Genomic DNA, 17,749 nt, shown 5'->3' with positions numbered 1-17,749 from the left:
CTTCTCCCCATCCCCTGACTGCCCCCAGAACCCCTGCCCCTGCCCCTGCCCCTCCATCCAAACCCCCTCCTTCCTGCCTGCCCTCCCGGGACGCCTGCCCCCATTCAACCCCCCTATTGCCCACCCTCTGACTGCCCCAACCCCTATCCACACCCCCTCCCCCTGCCCACCACCCCGAACTCCCCTGCCCTCTATCCAACCCCGCCGCTCCCTGCCCCCTTCCCGCGCAGCCTGGAGCACTGGTGGCTGGCGACGTTACAGCCCCACCATTGCGCAGCACAGAGCACCGGGTCAGGCCGGGCACCGCAACTGCACTGCCCCAGGAGCTCGCAGCCCCCCCGCCCCGAGCATTGCACCAGCGGCGCTGAGAGCTGAGGCTGTGGGGGAGGGGGAGCCGCAGGGGAGGGGCCAGGGGCTAGCCTCCCAGGCCAGGAGCTCAGGAGCCGGGCAGGAGGGTCCCCCGGGCTGGATGTGGCCCGCGGGCCATAATTTGCCCACCTGTGTCTGAGAGTGATTGTTTCAGGCGGTGTGTGGACTTGGGCAGACAGCACTGCACTGGTTGATAGTTGGTTTGTTTTCAAGGTTTAACGAAAGCTGTGGGTCTACACTAGAAAACTAGGTCGGCATAAGCACGTCATTCAGGGGTGTGGGAAACCCACATCCCTGAGCCACGTCGTTACACTGACCTAAGCCCCTGTGTAGACGGCATTGCCGCTTCTCCGGGAGGTGGATTAGCTATACGGACGGCAGAATCCCTCCCGACAGCACAGGTAGCGTCTACACTTAAGTGCTACGGTGGCACAGCTTCGCCAGCGGCCTTTTAAGTGTAGACGTACCTTTAGTGGCTGGGGTACATTTCTCAAGTAAAGAGACGGTAAAGGGTGGAATACGTGCAAATTCTCTGACCACCAAATCACTGAGTACACTTAGCTTGTCTATACAATTTGGCTAACCAGCTTCAATCCTGACCTACAGCCCTCCCCAGCTATTCCACTCCTGAGTTCCCCTGCCCAGCTCTTGGCCCTCAATCCTGACCTGCAGCTCTTCCTGCTACTTCAGTCCTAAATAAAGGTCTGCAAATATGTCAGGCGGCTTGGTGGAGGTTTTTATTCCAGAGACAGATGACGACTAGGGACTGTGCTGAGATCCCCAAACTCATTTCACTGTAACGTTTTACAGTCAGCTTTGAACATGATCTCCCAAGGCCAGTCAGAAGAACCCACAGCAGCAACCTAGCCCCTTCACATGTGACCTCTTCAGGACAAACTTCTCCAGAATAAATAAGGTTCTTTCGGTGGCATTTACATATGGTGCAATAGGTTAAGTGGAGGCTGATGATCCGTAGTTCAAGAGAAAAGCGACAATGTGGATTTGGATCAGGAAGCAGCATTCACAAAACATGATCGATTCCCCATTGCATAGGGGCAGGGAAGATATTTCTATCTGTTCCCTACCAGTGAAAACATTCAGTTATGGGGTAAGCAATCATGTCTCTCTAAGAACTAATAGTGGGCCCACAAAATAGGTATTGCAGTAAATAGCAGATGGATAGTGACATATCACGGACCTAGATGGGATTTTCTGAAGTGTGTTGTTCCCACTGAAGTCAAGGCGAATTTCCCCACTGATTTCAATAGGAACAGAAATAGGTCACTGCCAAGTAGTTCTGATCTCATCTGGGAGTATTTTCTTTGCAGAAAGGGTCTGATAATAGGAAACCCATTGCCTTGAAAATGATTTCTGAACAGTTGTTATTCAGTGTGGATCAATGTGTTACACCTTAAGCCTCCCATGGGACAATGCAATTAGGACATTCTGTGTTTAGTTTCTTAGAAAATTGCATGAGTGTGTCATACAGAAAGGGTAGTGACTCCTGTCAAAAAGCACACAGACATAATACCATTGTATTTTTCAGCGAAACAACATATTTGGTTTCACACCCTGTGGAGTGATGCACCAGATCCATAAAGCCTTCTGTTCTCAACCCCACTGCATCATGGGAAGTAAATGATGCAGCAGGTGTAGCTATGTATATGTTTCAATCACATTGTCTGTATCCTATCCCTTCAAAGCTCTAGAGGCAGAACCGATGCTCCAGAGGAGACCTGCAAACCCTATGCTCTCTCACGGGGCTTTAAGGGAAACAGCAAAAGAATAAAAATAATCTAAAATTAAAATGAGACCTGGAGTACAGGGTCACTCTTGGATGGAAAAATCTAGCAGCTATCACACAGAAAGACTCTTCAGGGCAAGCTGTGGGCTTAGACAATAAGAGTATGCTGACACTCAACTAGATAGCCCATTCTCAGCTCATGCAATCACTGCCACTACTAAAATGTCTGCACACATACAAGAGATCAGCTCTTGGACGAAGAGCAGATGGCTCAAGCTGAACCCAGGCAAGACCAAAGTGATGCTGGGTGGAAAGGAGAAATGCTTCAAAGAGCTGGCCAAGTCGCTATCTCCACCTTCCATTGAAGACTCACAGCCCACATTGGTCAAAGTGGTGGATGCCTCAGGATCCTCTTTTCCTCCTGGATAACCAGGTAGCATCAGTTTAAAAAAATGCCTTCTTTACCTCCAGCTTGCTAGGAAACTTCATCCCCGATGAGTGCCTGGCCCCGGGGCTCCAGGCATTTGCACCTCTAGGTTGGATTATGGTAATTCTTTGCATCTAAAGCTGAATGCGAAGATGATGCACAAGCTCTCTGCCTTCTCCATGACTGAGGCCATTGCGAGCACATCAGGCATGTGCTCAAGTTCCCCCAACGGCTCCCCGTCCGCTTCTGAAATGCCAGTTTAAGGTCTGAGTTCTCATTTTCAAAGCAATTCATCGATCTAACTCCAGCATCAACCAAAGACCGAATTTCCATCTATGAACTACCATGGCAGCTGCGTTCCTCTGGGACAATGCAGCTCCCACAGCCCAGGACAAAGCATTGTTTAGCAAGGGGATCCAGCTAAGGAACAACCTTCCAGAGGAGAGCAGGCAAATTCAGACTCTCACTGACCTACATTGCAAAGCCTTCCTCCTCAAAAAAGAAACTCCACTCTGTAATGCTCATAAATCAAACACCCCGTTTATATCCAAACCCTGACCAACTCCACCCCTCCCCCCAAAAAGAAAAAGAACCCCAAAACTTACTCCAAGCAGAATTTTGACCTCTAAAAAGGAGATGTCCTAGAGACTCCATGAAGTCCAATCAGGGTTTCATTACTGATTTTATGTGGAAGGGGCTCAGATGCTCCAGTGATGGGCATCGGTATAAAACCCTAAAATAGGTAAGTGTTCAGAGACGTATTATTCCTTTAGCTTTTTGTAAGGAGGCTCAGGCCATAGATTTGTAGGTACAGGAGACTGGTTAATTTAGCCTCTCCCTAGTGTAGAGACCTCTGTTCAGAGCCCTCTGTTGCCCACAAAGCCAAGTTCAGTATTAAGTTTTATGCTAAACCTACCAAACATTTATCCCCATCAAACCTGGCAGCGTCAGCTCAGCAGTGGAGCAGAAAAGAGGGGTGTTAGCAGTGATTCAAATTGCAATCAAACATGAACAGTAAAGAACTTTCTCACTAGGGTAAGTTACAGTGGGTCAGAGAAATACACAGTGCTGCTTTTGTTTTAAACTCAGTTTTGCTTTATAAAACTACACAGCTTAAAAGTACATCAAGTCTCTCAACAAGACACGCATGCGTAGTCATTTCAATGTTTCCAGCCAGTTCAGGTAAACAACAAAAGCAGACATAAATTCAACCAACAGAATAAAAGGTATTTTTATAAGAGTAAAACACAGTGCATTCACAGTTTATATATCCAACACACCAGAAGGGGTAAGTGCATCCCTGAACATAGGAAGTATTTCTGAACAACAATCAGCCATTAACAAGACTCTTCCTAGAAGCTGGCCTTTATGGCTTGGAATTGCACCATCCAGCAGCAGAATTATTTATCCTTCCTTCCTGGAAAATACACAGAGAACTAGGTTTGAAGCCAGAATCAAGTGGTTTCCTTAGCATGGGAGATGAGGAGGCCTCCAAAGAGCTTAAGAATGTAAACTGACCTAGCTCCACATACTCCAATGCTGACTTAACACCAGCGCAGGATCTTGCCCATAACATTTGAATTTGCTTTGGGAGAGGAGAAATGTTGCTAATTTAAAACTAAAGTTAACCTTATGGAGCAATGTCTCAAATGATTATTTATATGTCTGAGGTATAACAGCTGCTTTTCAGCAGATCTTTTCTCCCCCCAGCCCCATCTCTCCGCAATCGGGCATCTGAAACTTGGTGTAGATGGAAATAATGTAGTCTTATGAAATTTGCAGCAAAACAAACAAACAAAATAAATACATCAACCTTTAAATTGCTTTTAGCGGGGCTGGGGGGAAAAGACAGAAAAGTTTCCTTGAAAGTGAGAGGAAAAGGATGTCTTGAATTGCACCAACTGCATGAAATAATGGATTTTAAGAACACAAAACTCTGTTGTGGGGTGGGTATATGTGGAATTTGTCTTTAATGTGCTTTTATTTCCCACTGTTTAATACTTTCATAGCTTCAATCCTCTGTCCCCTACCGATTGTCCTTTTCTAGCTGGCACCTGTGGAAATGCAAGGGAGAAAGCTGAGTAGCTGCTGCAGACCCGTAGGGCGACCTCACAGCTTTGTTTCTGTGTGGTTCCAGTAAAAATCATGGCTATAATTTCTCAGGAAGAGCACAATGGCCGAATTCTGAGCCTACACTACCGACAGCAGCCTTGTAAGAATTAGGTCATGACGTCAGGAGAACTCTGACTACATGAAATGCCCAGAATGCAACATAATATGCAAGACAAAGAAAACAGCACGTGAAAATACAAAGAACCTGCACCCGGGTTTATGGCAATTTTATCTTGCACAACATTCACAATGGTCAGAAGACTGAACTTCTAATCTAACAGGTTAAGCAGGGGGAAAGACTTATTTGAAGTGAGAGAAAATACACTCACAAGCAAAGCCTACTCTCCACACAACATATGATACATTGTCAAAGCTTAAAGTGCACAGGGGGATCAATATACAATGGGTGGTGCTCTCATTTTTGGCTTGGAAGTCTCACCCTGGACATTTCATAACAGCTAAAGCATTCCCTTCACACTACGATAAAATGAGTGCAATGGTTTTGCTCCCCTAAGAGAAGCCTGACCAGAGATGACTGCTATTTCCAGCACCATCTCAGACACAAGCACACACCTCCAGTCTCAGAAATGTCCTAACCCCATTTGCTCTGGTACCCCTAGGAAGCTGCATTACTTGCATGCAGATTTGCAATGGAGGAATTTTAAAGGGAATGATCAAAGTGTGCAAGGCTTGGGTGCCAAAAGAAGGCGCTCTGGTTTCAGAGGTGCACAACAAAACCTGGGCCTGTATTTTCCTGAAAGAATTCCTCACTGTGTCAGTTTCCTCATCCTATGTGCAACGGCTGAGGGAGCACACTGTTCACTTGAACAACCCATCAGGACGGGCTTTTACCCATTGGCACCTTAATCAGTACCATGCCAACAGTTTGTGGAGGGCCAGAGACTCACAGGTGAGGTTTAAGCAGCTGCAGAGCCTGTGCATCCCACTCTGCTAAGGTTATTTCAGTGAGCCAGAGAAAACCCATGGTGGGAGATTTCAGGCTGTAACTGGGAGGACATGGCCAGGATGATGACACTGGGTAGAGAGGCCTTGTCATATTCATAGGGACGTTCGTGCCATCATTATCCAGGTGTGACTACAGGAAGAACATCTGGCCTCCACTTAGTGACAACAGAGCTTCCCAGAGCTGGATGCCTCCCAGGCTCTAGGATCGTAGTGTCCGGGGCAAATCCTGCAGTGTTTATTCTGGGCTGGCCTGTGGCCTTGAGCCTGCATTCGGGGAGAGGTGGGAGTGGCTGTACGCGGGCGGTGGCAGCGACACCCTTTAAGAGTACAGTGTGCCCTACCCATGCAGCGTTGGTAGCTAAGCCCCCCGCAACTTGCATTCTGAGAGGGGAGGACAGAGATTGTTCCTGGTATTTGAGCAGCAATGCTGGAGCAGAGGGATGAGGACGACAGACAGTTCCTTGCACTCTTTCCTCCCCAGGCAGGTTTAGGCACCATCTAATCCTTAATCTTTCCTCAGGCACATCTCTCCTGTTGGGTTTAGTATTTCCAGCAGTGAAGTTTCTGCAGCCTGGCTCAGGGACAGAGAAATAACTAAGCTTTGCTGGGAAAGTCAGACTACCTTTGACTTCTGCAGGCTCAAGATAGGTGTTACTGCTTAGCACATGAGGAAACATAGAACTGGCTCGTCCCTATGAAATAACTTAGTCTCAAGAGCCATTTCCTAGACGTGCCAAACAGGAGAGGGCCTGATCCTGAGAAGCTGAGCACTCTGCTCCCTGTGAAGTCAACCGGAGCTCAGGGCACTCAGCATTTCAGGCCCACTCTGCTGAAACAGGGGGTGAATATTGTTTTAAGTCAAATCTTAGGGCATAGGATTCCCTGGTGCATTGCGCTCAGCTTCTCCCTGCAGACAGTCGGCCCACAGGCACGTGGCATTTGGTTTTAAACACTCACGTCCCGAATTTCATCCCCGCTGTGCTCTCTAGTGAATTCGCTGGGCTTTTGCCATAGGCACAAAGAGCAAAGGCCTCTGCACTCAAGCCACATTCGAGAAGCTGCATTCCTCTGCCCTCCCCTCCCCAGTGATAGTGCTTCCCAGTCTGGCCGGAGAAGGGTTCTTTCCCACCAGGGACAATTCACTGCCCATCCAAGTTCCATATCGGGCCCTTACTTAAGAGGCTAAGAAATGGGCAGGCTTATGTCCTGTTGTGACCAAGAAGTCAGCCCCTGATCCAACGTGTCTAACACAGAGGTTACTGACATTCTTTACTAGTTTCAAGGAATCAGGGACCATATCCGGAGTTTCCTTGAACCTCAGGGGTATTTGTAGTGTAGACAGCTAATCCACGTGCAAGGCGGCTGCCTCTGCTGGCGTCCTGTCTCTGAATCTAGAGCAAACTCAGAGCCGATGCTGTAAGATGAGCATTTAGGCCACGGCATGCGGGACTTGTTTGTGCTGGGGTAGGCCAGATTGCTCTTGCTGGTTTTAGCATTGGGATAAACAACCACAACGATGCACTCGGAGCCAGCCCCTCCCACTCACCTAAGGAGAAGCCTCAAGGGCCAGTAATGCCTAGCAGGGGAGGCTTCATTCAAGAATTCACGTGAAACAAGACTGGGGGCCAAATCCATTGCTGGTGAGAACTGGTGCAACACCACTGCCTTCAGAAGCGCTGCTAACGCCAGCCATGAATCTGGGCCTCAGACTCAATCAGGAACGTGGTTCAAGGCTGGGTGCACTGGGCACAGCTCCTCTGCTCAGCTCTCAAGGTAGAAAGAAACTGGCACAGTGGTGAAACGCAGCTACCGAGGGCCAACTCCTGTTCCTCTGTCAGTTAGTGGAAGCAGGAGGAGGCCCCTAGTCTCCATTACTAAGACAGTAATGAGTGTTGGGGAGGAGAGGGTTGCCCTGATCAACTTGCTCTCCGGGAATCGTGGGCATGGGGTCCGCCAGGGTGGGCTTTCCGGATCCGTCCTCTATTTGATGGTTTTGAGAAGCGCCGTCCGCGCATTCACGACAGCTTTGAAGGCGTCCTCGCTGCCAGGAGCCATGCACTTGTCCGGATGGAGCAGCACGGCCAGCTTCCGATAGGCTTTGTTCACCTCGTCCCTATGAGAGACGAGACAATCATCAGCAACAGGGTGACGTCTGAAGGCCTTCCTTTACGTACAGCTGCCATGTTAGGAGGCACCCATCAGCCCTCACTCCCTGCTAGGGAGACAGACTATGGGGGGGTGGGGAGAAGAACAGTGAAGGCGCAGAGTTGTTCCCATTCTAACCTTCCCCACTCCCAGCTCTTTGCAGTTGCTCATACATTTCCAAATCTTTCCCCTTTCAGGCTGAAATTGTCCAGGCTTGGACTGTGCCGGAATGTAACTTATGATGGGAAGCTAGAGGAAAAGAATGCTGACCGCTTCTCAGCACAAGGTAAGTGGAAAGAAAAAATACATTCTTCCCAAATGTCTGCAAACAGCCCTCCAGCCAGACCAGCTGGGCTTTACAAGCTGAAGTTTGGCAAGGAAGTGACCCTTTCAGAGGAGCAGCACATGGCTTTGTTCAGAAAGAACCTGGGTTTGATTTAAGAGTTATGACCATTTCAGACTATATATGCAGCATGTGCAGATGTTTTTGTGCAAGCTCAGTTCACCTTGGGGTAGAGGCCAGCGCAGGCCCCTGGAATTAAGTGATGCACAGGCCCTGGGCCGCATCCTGTTTGCATACTGAGGAGAAGATATTGTGTCCTGTGTGTTGGAGAGGTGACTGCACTAACTTAGCTTCACAGCAAAGTGCCTAGTCACCTCACTTCACAGCAGTCAACTGACAGGGAGGAACTAAGGTTGTGGGAAGGGCTCTTGTGGAGCAAGTGAAGACAGCAATTCCCTTACCATCAGTTTCTCCTGGCCCTTGGATGGTTGGTGGGACACTGCCTGTCCCAGTTGCAGAGCTACTAATTTATGTAGGGGGCTAAGGCTCCTGGTGGATGGCAGGTCCTGAACTCTGCCAGAGCATAAGCAACTTGAAGGGGTCCTTTGAAACTTGAATACATAATGGTACAGCCATAAAGTTCTCTTCTTGGGCACAATAAATAATCATTTTTGCATTTCAGTACAGCACCTTTCAGCTAAGGATCTCAGAGTGCTTTACAAACATCTGCTGAGCTTCCCAGCACCCTTCTGGGGTAGATATTCTTAGAATTTCAGATAGGGCACTGAGACACAGAGGTGAATTGACTTGTCCAGGTCACTCAGCAGAGTCAGGAATCCCAAATTTTCAATCCCCTGCTCTAATCACGCTATAGGATGGGTGCTAATGATCCAACCAGCAGTCAGCCATCTTTAGGAAGGACAGGGGAAGTCTTGCAGCTTTTGGGAAAAAAAAACCCACAACAACAGCAATTTGCACAGAAAGAAGCATTGTGATGGCAAGTCCTTGCCTGCAAGGTGTGTGGAGAAAACAGCAGCTTTATGGCAGCACAAAAACTTCCCTACAGTCAGAGAGCAAGGGAAAGATACTGCTTTATCTGTAAAAATCTTAACATCTCTCTCTTGGAGAGATCATAAGGGTTACTGTCAGACAAACTGGACTGGACAAAGAAGCACTGAGAAAGGACAACAGATTGTGCAGCTGGCAAGTATACACTGTTAAAAGATTTGTACCCGTTATAGTGCTTTTTTCATCCATAGATCCAAAGCACTTGACAATGGAGGCAAATATAATTATCCCCATTTTAACAGATGGGAAAACAAAGGCTCAGAGAGGTGAAGTGGCCAGAAAAGCAGGCCAGTGGCAAAGCCTGGAATAGAAACTTGGTCTCCTGAGCCCCAGTCCAGTCCAGTCCCTGAACCACTGGACCGCACTGTCTTCTGGTTACTTCACTCGGATCTGACATGTGGCAAGTCAAGTGAAGCTGTATCTCACCACTGGTATTACTCAGTAGCAATGGCAGGAACAGCCTTGCTGGGTTTAGTATTATAAGATGTATAAGTCCTTAGCACCAGCTGCACTGTTGGACTTTGCATAGGTAAATCCCACAATCTAGATGACCAGCGTTACATCATCCCAGGGGAAAGTACTGACAATGCTACCTAGCACTTCTAAGGTGACAAGGTGTATTCCATGTGAGGATCTTGAAGTGCTTTACAAACGTTAGTGAAGCAAGTATTTCGCTCCCTGTTTTATAGGCATGGAAATGGAGGCAGAGAGATATTAAGCAGTTTGCCCAAGGCCACAGAAGAAGTAAGATTACAATAGAAGTGTTCGGTTTCAGAGTAACAGCCGTGTTAGTCTGTATTCGCAAAAAGAAAAGGAGGACTTATGGCACCTTAGAGACTAACCAATTCATTTGAGCATAAGCTTTCGTGAGCTACAGCTCACTTCATTGGATGCATTCATTCATTATTTTTTTTTTCCCCCACTGAATGCATCCGAAGAAGTGAGCTGTAGCTCATGAAAGCTTATGCTCAAATAAATGTGTTAGTCTCTAAGGTGCCACAAGTCCTCCTGTTCTTTTTGCGGACACAGACTAACACGGCTGCTACTCTGAAAAATGTAGCTCATATGAAATGTATTAAACACTCACTAGTAGATTGCAAAAAAATATTGTAAATGGGGAATCATCATTGTAGGGAGGTGCTTTGAGTGGGGTCCCACAGGAGCCTGTTTGCCCCAAAGCTATTCAATATCTTCATTGAGGATTTGCAAGAAAAGGAGGTGGTATTACCTCTGATAACGCCATCAGTGAGACCAGTGTTGGAATATTGTTTCCACACCTTAAAAGAGGATGATGGAAAACTGAAAGGGGTTCAGAAGAAATGATATGATGTCTGGAAAAACCTGCCTTATAGCGAAGGACTTCAGAAACTCAAATCTATTTAGTTTATCCAAGAGAAAGTTAAGACTACTTGATCATGGTGGCCTACAAATACCTACATGGGGAAGAGATTAAGATTAAACGTTGGATCCAATGTTTGGAAGTTCAAACTAAACAAATTTCCTAGGGCTGTGGTGGATTCTCCATCACTTGAAGCCTGAGCGTCTTTCTAAAGATCTGCTCTAGCTCAAACAGAAGTTACGAGCTTGATGCAGAAATTACTGGGTGAGGTGCTTTGGCCTGTGTTCTGCAGGAGTCAGACTAGATGATCGTAACGGTCCCTTCTGGCCTTAAAAAAAAAATCTCTCTAACTCTAATAGCAGTTAATCAAAGACAACTAGGAGAACGTTGAAGCATCCTTTACCTTGTGGCTCCAGGTTTGACTCCCAACATGTCCCAGCTGTCCTTGCTGTTGCGGATCCTCCGAATGGTGTCCGCCTGCTCTTTGGTGAACCCAACGCTTATGCTTGATGTGGGGCGTTTCCCACCATTGTCGCACAGATCAACAATTGCGGAATAGAAGGTCTGCAAACGCAAAGAGGAATTAGCTGAAAGCTTCCCCCCTTTCTGAACGACAACCAGTAGCTCCAGTTTATGTACCTGAGCAATAAGGCCACTGTGAGTATATTGAAACACGGGTTGTGACAAGGGCTTGATGACTCTTGGTGCATCCACTCAAAGCTCTTAAGAGCGTAGACACAAACCGCAGAACTTGACCCAAGCAACATTGTAACAGAGGTGCTCTGTTGCCTGCCAGAATAGAGAAGACACCCCTACCTATAGTACATGGCTAGTACTATGCTACAACATCTGGCAGAAAAGCCTCTCTACTCTGTCAGCTATGGAACCACATGCCTGGAGTCCTCAACGTACAACCAAATCGACCTCTCACTCTGAATATTGCTGTTACTAAACAGGAGCTACCAATATGCTGGACTCAGAACAGAAAGGTGGAATTTTATCACGATGCAGCCCTTATTATGAACAGTCAATAGATTCTATAGATCACAGCAATTAGTGAACATTCTATTGACAAAAGGAGATTACCTATGGGGCCTGCATCCTTTTCACTGCAGTTATGTTACCTGGAACATCTCATTGATTCCTTCTCCGGTCTGTGCTGAAGTCTCAAAGTAAAGAAACCCCCGGCTTTCTGCCCACAGTCGCCCTTCACTCTCATCCACACAGCGGTGCTTGGTGCAGTCAATCTGAGCCGAACAAAGTAGAGAAAAGGAATCGGGGAAAGGACACATCCCACATATCCCGGTACAGCAGTCGCAACAGGGCTACCTAGAGAGCTGTAGTTGCCTGGATCCCAAACGCACTGACTCCTGTTCTAACGTCTCACGGTGGCATCAGTGATAGACTTCCCAGAACAGCCTTGGGAGGAAGCCTACGTTTTCTTGAGGGGGAGGAGAGGGAATTGAAATAGATGACGATTCTGAAATCATGAACAGAATCTGCATGCAAGACCCAAGATCAGGGTGCTGGGAAACCCTGCAAACATGGCTACTAGTGTGTCGTGCACAGATTAACCTCTTAGCAGGTTCCAACAACCACTTTGCACTCCGAACTCATTCCCAGAGGCTCAGAGCAGTTGCTGCTCAACATGCTGCAGCCAGGAATTCCTGTCTCTTTTCGTCAGCACAGCATGTTTTACCTTGTTGGCACAGACAACAAAGACAATGTTTTCCATGTTTCCATGAGGTCCAAGCTCCTGCTTCATCTCAGCCAGCCAGCCATCCAGTGCATCAAATGACTCCTTCTGTCCGACATCATACACTAGGACAACACCCTGAGTGTCCTTGTAAAACTCATTGCGCACCTACCCAGGACAAAAAAAGAGTGAGAATGAATGTGATGGATGCCATCTTGGCTGACACTGGTGACAGGACCTCCAGAGCTAGAGAACTAAGATCTGTATGACTCGCATCCTCTGCGAATGAGGCGTAGAGGGGGATGCATAACACACTCTGGCCAGTGGGTTACACATGTTAAACTATTCTAGACTGTAAGTGCTTCAGGGCAGGGAATCTGTAACCTGTACAGTAAGGCACCGTACATGCACATTTACAGTTCTGTGTAAGTAATAAATAATATCAGTAATGTTATTTATGGCAGGGAAGGAACAAGGCCTGGTCCATGAGCACAATACCAGGAGCCACCAGAGATTCCTAGGATATAGTCAGCTTGGACACTGACTCTCTTTTGTGGCCTCGGGCTAGTCACTCAGGTCAGGGCTTTTCAGAATCCACTTATTTTTGTTTCCCAGGCCCACCTGGCCTAAGACCCCATTTTCAGAAGTACTGAGCACCCACAACCTCAGCTACAGTCCATGTAAGCTACGGGTGCTCGGGACCTCTGAAAATGAGGCCCTAATTGATTTGCCCAAGGTCACACAGTCAGTCAGGGGCCCTGCCAAGGTTAAAATTCTGGAGTTCCTGGTTCCCAGTCCCATGCTTTGTCCACTACACCCTGCTGCCTCAATTACACCCCTACAGATTGGCAAGTGCTGGGTAGGTGATGGAGGGCAGTGTTATGGATTTATGTCGGTATCCACACTTATGCTACAGGCAATCTGGAAATGTGCTTAAGCAGCAAAATTTATCAGTCTGCCCCATAGGTGTGAGCTCATTCATAGTATGTCACTTGCACAGCACAACACTTTAACATGGGATATAGGAAATACAATTATAACCCCCGAAGCAGTCACTCTGCCAGGGTACGAACTGCTGATCTATGCTTCCTACAGATCTTCTCTGCTACCTGCCTCCTATCATTGCTTACCTACTGCTTATGTCTAGCTATATGATCAGAAGTAATCTAGAATCACACTGAGACAGAACAGACTGAGTTTAATTCCTAACCATGCTGCAGAGAAGAAACCCTCTCTCCCTTACCTCATAGAAGAAGGGGTGCCCAGCCATGTCAAAGATGTTCACTTTAATCTCTCGATCTCTAATTTGCACTCTGAAATGATACAGAAGAAGCATTCAGAAGGGGTATGAAGCTCACACAGCATGAACCAATGAAAGAGCTAACTCCCTCCCAAGGAGATTCCCAGAGAGTTCCCATTTGACGGTGTTCAGTTCTTCAGAGAGAAAGAGACAAAGTATCAGCAAGACGAAGGCATTTTTACTGCCCTAGTTTAGCTTGATAAAAAATACAAGAGGGGGTCTTGTGTGGGCGAATAATTGTCATGCATGGTAGCCAGTCAACAAAAGGGGACAAAAGCCAGCCAGATGTCTTGCTCTCTTTCCATTACCTTTAGCTGCACAAGAAACCCCCTCCTCTTGATTTCTGTACAAACCAGAAAGGGAGCAAAGCATTGAAAAGAAATGATCACTCAATCTTAAGATGGTTGTACCTAATCAATAATATAACTCAAGCCCCCACGCCCCTAGCGATGTTGCTCTCCACAAATCACTCAGTAGTCAACAGAGGAAGATACGGTCTTCATGGCCACACTGAACCGGCACTATATTTTATGCTACACATTTGCAGGTCGTAGATAGCAACATTACATACATATAGGAACGTAAGAGATCATGTCGTTTTGCCATGACTTCTTTCTTAAGAGCCCTCTAATGCTCAAGTTTATATTACATTTACTCACTTCTGCTCTTTTCAGTAAGTGATTGGTGAGCCCTAGCACGTGTATACAGCCACCATGGTACATGGCTTTTCACTTGCAATTGTTGCCCACCCGTCAAAGTAGCTAGAAAAGGGTACTTACTTGGTGACGCCATAGTCGATTCCTATTGTCGCTAGGTATTTGGGAACAAACCTCTTTTCACAGTACCGCTTTATGATACAGCTCTAAAACAAAAACAGAGGCGAGTACGAACATGTCCGCTCCATATCACAGGAAAAGTTATTTTACATTATTATTGATCACATTATTGGTATACGGCACCGTGCCCATTCATGGCACTTTGCACAACAAGTGAAGACATAGTCACTGGCCTGGAAGGGCGAAGGGGGACCCATAGCAAACGAATCAACCAAAATAAATCATCTGATTGTGAGCAGAGTTTTTATACCTCAAGAAGGGAGAAGAGCCAGGGCCTGCATGAAGCCCACTAGGGGCTTTGCTATTGCCGATCTATTTTCCATGGAAGGCGCTCAGATGCTGTGGCGATGGGCGGCAGTGCAAAACCCCGAGACAGAAAGAGCTGACAATCTATCTGACTTGATGGTGAGATGGGGCGCTGAGGATACCCCACATAAGGGATATGGTAGAAGGAATGCATCCGATACACAGGGTTGCTTGGGTGGTGTGGTCACGTGATAGGACATATGGATCGTTCGATGGGCGTTGCAGGGAAACCACACAACCTTGCTGCACCCCACCCAGCAATGTCCCTTGGATGAGGCCTTTAATCGAATTCACAGATCAAAGAGGTTCCCAGAGAATTCTACCTACTCTGCATCTTGTGCTGCACCCTGAGTGCCTCACGCCATGTAGGTTGGGTGTAGTAGACCCTAGTAGGCCAGCAAAGAGGATGTTACAACAATCGAGCTTAGAAAGCAACAGTGAACACATTGCAGTCTTAGTGGTGTCAGTAATTTTAAGAGACTAAATTTTGGAATTATTTAGTAAATAAAACTGGCAGATCTTCACAACAGAACGTAGATGGGAACAAAGGGACAAGGCAAAGTCAAAGGTAACACCTGGATCATATTCCCTCATGGAAGGTGCTACTTCCTTCTCCTCTCTTTCTTTGAAGGGAGAATCCAGCTCTACACATGCCAGATGTGCTCTCAGTAACACCACTTTGCTCCACCCAGCAAGTAAGGGAAACTTCTCAGACGCAGGAGGGGGGCATGTGAGGACATTACAAAGTGGACAGTGATGGGAGTGGTGGCAGGCAATGGCACCCACCCAGGGCCAGAGGAGCCCAGTGCCCCCAGCAGGTGGCAGAAGGCGAACAAGGGGCTGGCTGCAAGAGACAGTGGCTCCTAGGGCAGCTGGAGGGTTCATGACCATTCCCGCTCTGAACCACCGCACCCCATGATCCATAGTTATCAGGCCCCATGGAGTATTGGCCCCATGGCCACTCCAAGAACTGGGGCTCAGCAGTGCTGCTCTGTCCTCCCCCTGGACAAGGCCGTGTTTGGGCCGTCATTAGTAATGACTGGGCCCAGCTTGAGCACCTGCCTCTGCCTGGCACTGGCAGCCCCTGAACTTTTCCCTTGGTCCTGGACAGGAGGTACCTCCGAGGAGCCCTAGGGTGCTGGTAGGTGACTGGAGCAGGCCTGCCAGGAGCTCAAGGCATTCAGCAGGCTGCTGAGGCAGAGGATGTCAGCGGGGGCTGGCTGTGGCACCTGCCTGGCCCCTTCCCCCTCTCGCTGGCCCTGGTCCCTGCTGACGCGAGAGGCCATGCACGTCCCGCGGTGCCCCTCTCCCTGGTGAATGCATGGCGGCTCGGGGAGAACAGGCTGCATGCTCAGCAGCCCCTTGCCTGATTTCCCATCTGATCAGCAGGAGGGGATGATGGCCTGCCTGCCTCGTAGGTGAGGTGGAAGGGGGCAATATCAAACTGTATACACTGATAGTGGGGGCGGGGGGGGACAGTTTAAAGGTTCATCCGCCCCCCTGAACAGCTCGAGTCACAGCCCCCTCCTGGGCAAGTTCCCTTTTACCCTCAGTCTCCCCTCCCGGACGCAGTGGGAAGTGTTAATGGTGAGCCACAATGCCTACTGCAGCTGCACAAGTGAGCCTCAGGGAAAAAAGGGTTTGGGAACCCCTGCTCTAGGGAACATAGTGCCAGGGACACACACAGATATGCCAACTCTCGCAAATTAATCAAGAGAGATGCGATTTCTAAGTAAAATTAATCCAGACTCATGATTTGGGAAGAGAACTCTCAAATGTCAGGATTTTGGGGGGGGGGGGGGGGGGGCAAAGAACCCGAAGAGGAGCAGAGGTGAGGCCGGGAGGGCTGAACTATGGCCTGGGGGCTGAAGTGAGGAGGGTGGGGGCTGTACAATGGTAGGTTCTGAGCAGACGGGGTGAGTGCTGGGAGGATGAACCGAGGGCGGCGGGGGGGGGGAGGGGGGTGTGTCGATGGGGTAGGGGGGCTGAACTGATGGGGTGGTGATGAGGAGGGCTGGGGGACTGAAGTCAGGGGGGTTGGGCGAGGACAGAACTGATGGGGGCCTAGAGAACAGGATTAACTGCTGGGCAGGAGATGGGCGGATGTGGGGGTGAGAGCTCCTGCAGCGGGGGCCCAAAATCCGCGTAGCCTGTACATGCGGGAGAGCGGGCGGCACTAACTGTCCCAGGAGCAACCCCCCCCCCGGGGCCCGGGCCGTTCAAACATCAAGACGCTGGCCTAAAAAAAACACACTTAAAAAAAAAAAATCCAGTGATTTGGGGGCCAATCTCGTGATTGCTGGGGGGCGGGGGGGGCCCAACTCATGACTTTGATGGCTGGAAGATGCTCGTAGGGCACCCAGCGGGGCCGGGACGCCCAGGCAGGGGAGTCCGCTCGGGCGGGCCCGGCTCCCTGCCCAGGGCCCCGCGCTGGGCTCACCAGAATGCGAGTCATGGGCCCTGTACTGCTCTGAGCGAGGGAGAGTCCCCCTGACTGGAGGCTCAGGAAGCAGCCCCGCCCCTTCACAACCAGGGGGGCGGGGCCGAGCCCTCAGGCCAACAGGGACGTCAGGACGCCCCGCCCCCGAGGGGGGAGGGGCATAGAAGGAACGGTCCCGGGCCCGCTGGTCCAATGAAAGGGCAGAGTCAGCACCCCGCCCCCTAGTATACCGCCCCTCAGAAGCTCCCCCGCCAATGCTGGAGGTCCGACTGGGAAATGCCCCGCCTCCACCTGCTTACGGCCAACGTAGAAGGGTTTCGATTGACTCACCGGCACGTCAGTCGAACTTTTCAACCAATCCGCTGCCTCCTTCAAGGCCGAAGGGCTGCAAGGCATCCGATTGAACAGCCCGCTTGTCAGTCACTCCCATCGGAGCCAATCCCCTCCCCATCTCGCTTCCACGGCTCCTCACCTTGCCCACCTCGGCGTTGCCCATGGAGATGACTTTGATCCTCAGCGACTTGCGCGTTTCTTTCCGCTTCGGCAGATTCGCCTCCATCCCCGGGAGAGACGAATCTGCCCATGAACACACGCGGGGGCGGGAGTGACTCAGGAAGCCGCCGCTCTGCACCTGAGAGCAAGGGAAACAACCGCCTCGAACCCACCGCTCCCCGTGCAGCTGCGGCCGAACCGGGATTTTCCCCCCACTTCTCGCGGG

General features: G+C 49.2%; 1 protein-coding gene across 2 annotated transcripts; it reads right to left on the bottom strand.

The window, feature by feature from the left end:
• Positions 1-3,624: 3,624 nt before the first annotated feature.
• On the bottom strand, positions 3,625-17,725 carry DNAJC27 (DnaJ heat shock protein family (Hsp40) member C27). Of its 2 annotated transcripts, none has more exons than XM_077812320.1 (7): positions 17,504-17,725; positions 14,229-14,311; positions 13,393-13,462; positions 12,153-12,317; positions 11,578-11,700; positions 10,857-11,017; positions 3,625-7,731 (listed from the first exon to the last, which is right to left on the bottom strand). In XM_077812320.1, exons 1-7 carry the CDS (start codon positions 17,588-17,590, stop codon positions 7,599-7,601), a joined length of 822 nt encoding a protein of 273 aa, XP_077668446.1. In that variant the 5' UTR covers positions 17,591-17,725; the 3' UTR covers positions 3,625-7,598. The 2 variants fall into 2 exon arrangements, with proteins under 2 accessions (XP_077668446.1, XP_077668447.1); XM_077812321.1 differs by having other exon boundaries at positions 17,362-17,720.
• Between the last annotated feature and the right edge of the window lie 24 nt (positions 17,726-17,749).

Source organism: Eretmochelys imbricata, chromosome 3, assembly GCF_965152235.1.
Source record: "Eretmochelys imbricata isolate rEreImb1 chromosome 3, rEreImb1.hap1, whole genome shotgun sequence".
NCBI lineage: Eukaryota > Metazoa > Chordata > Testudines > Cheloniidae > Eretmochelys > Eretmochelys imbricata.
Note: the sequence above shows the minus strand (reverse complement) of the source record. Positions and strands in the feature narration are given on the sequence as shown.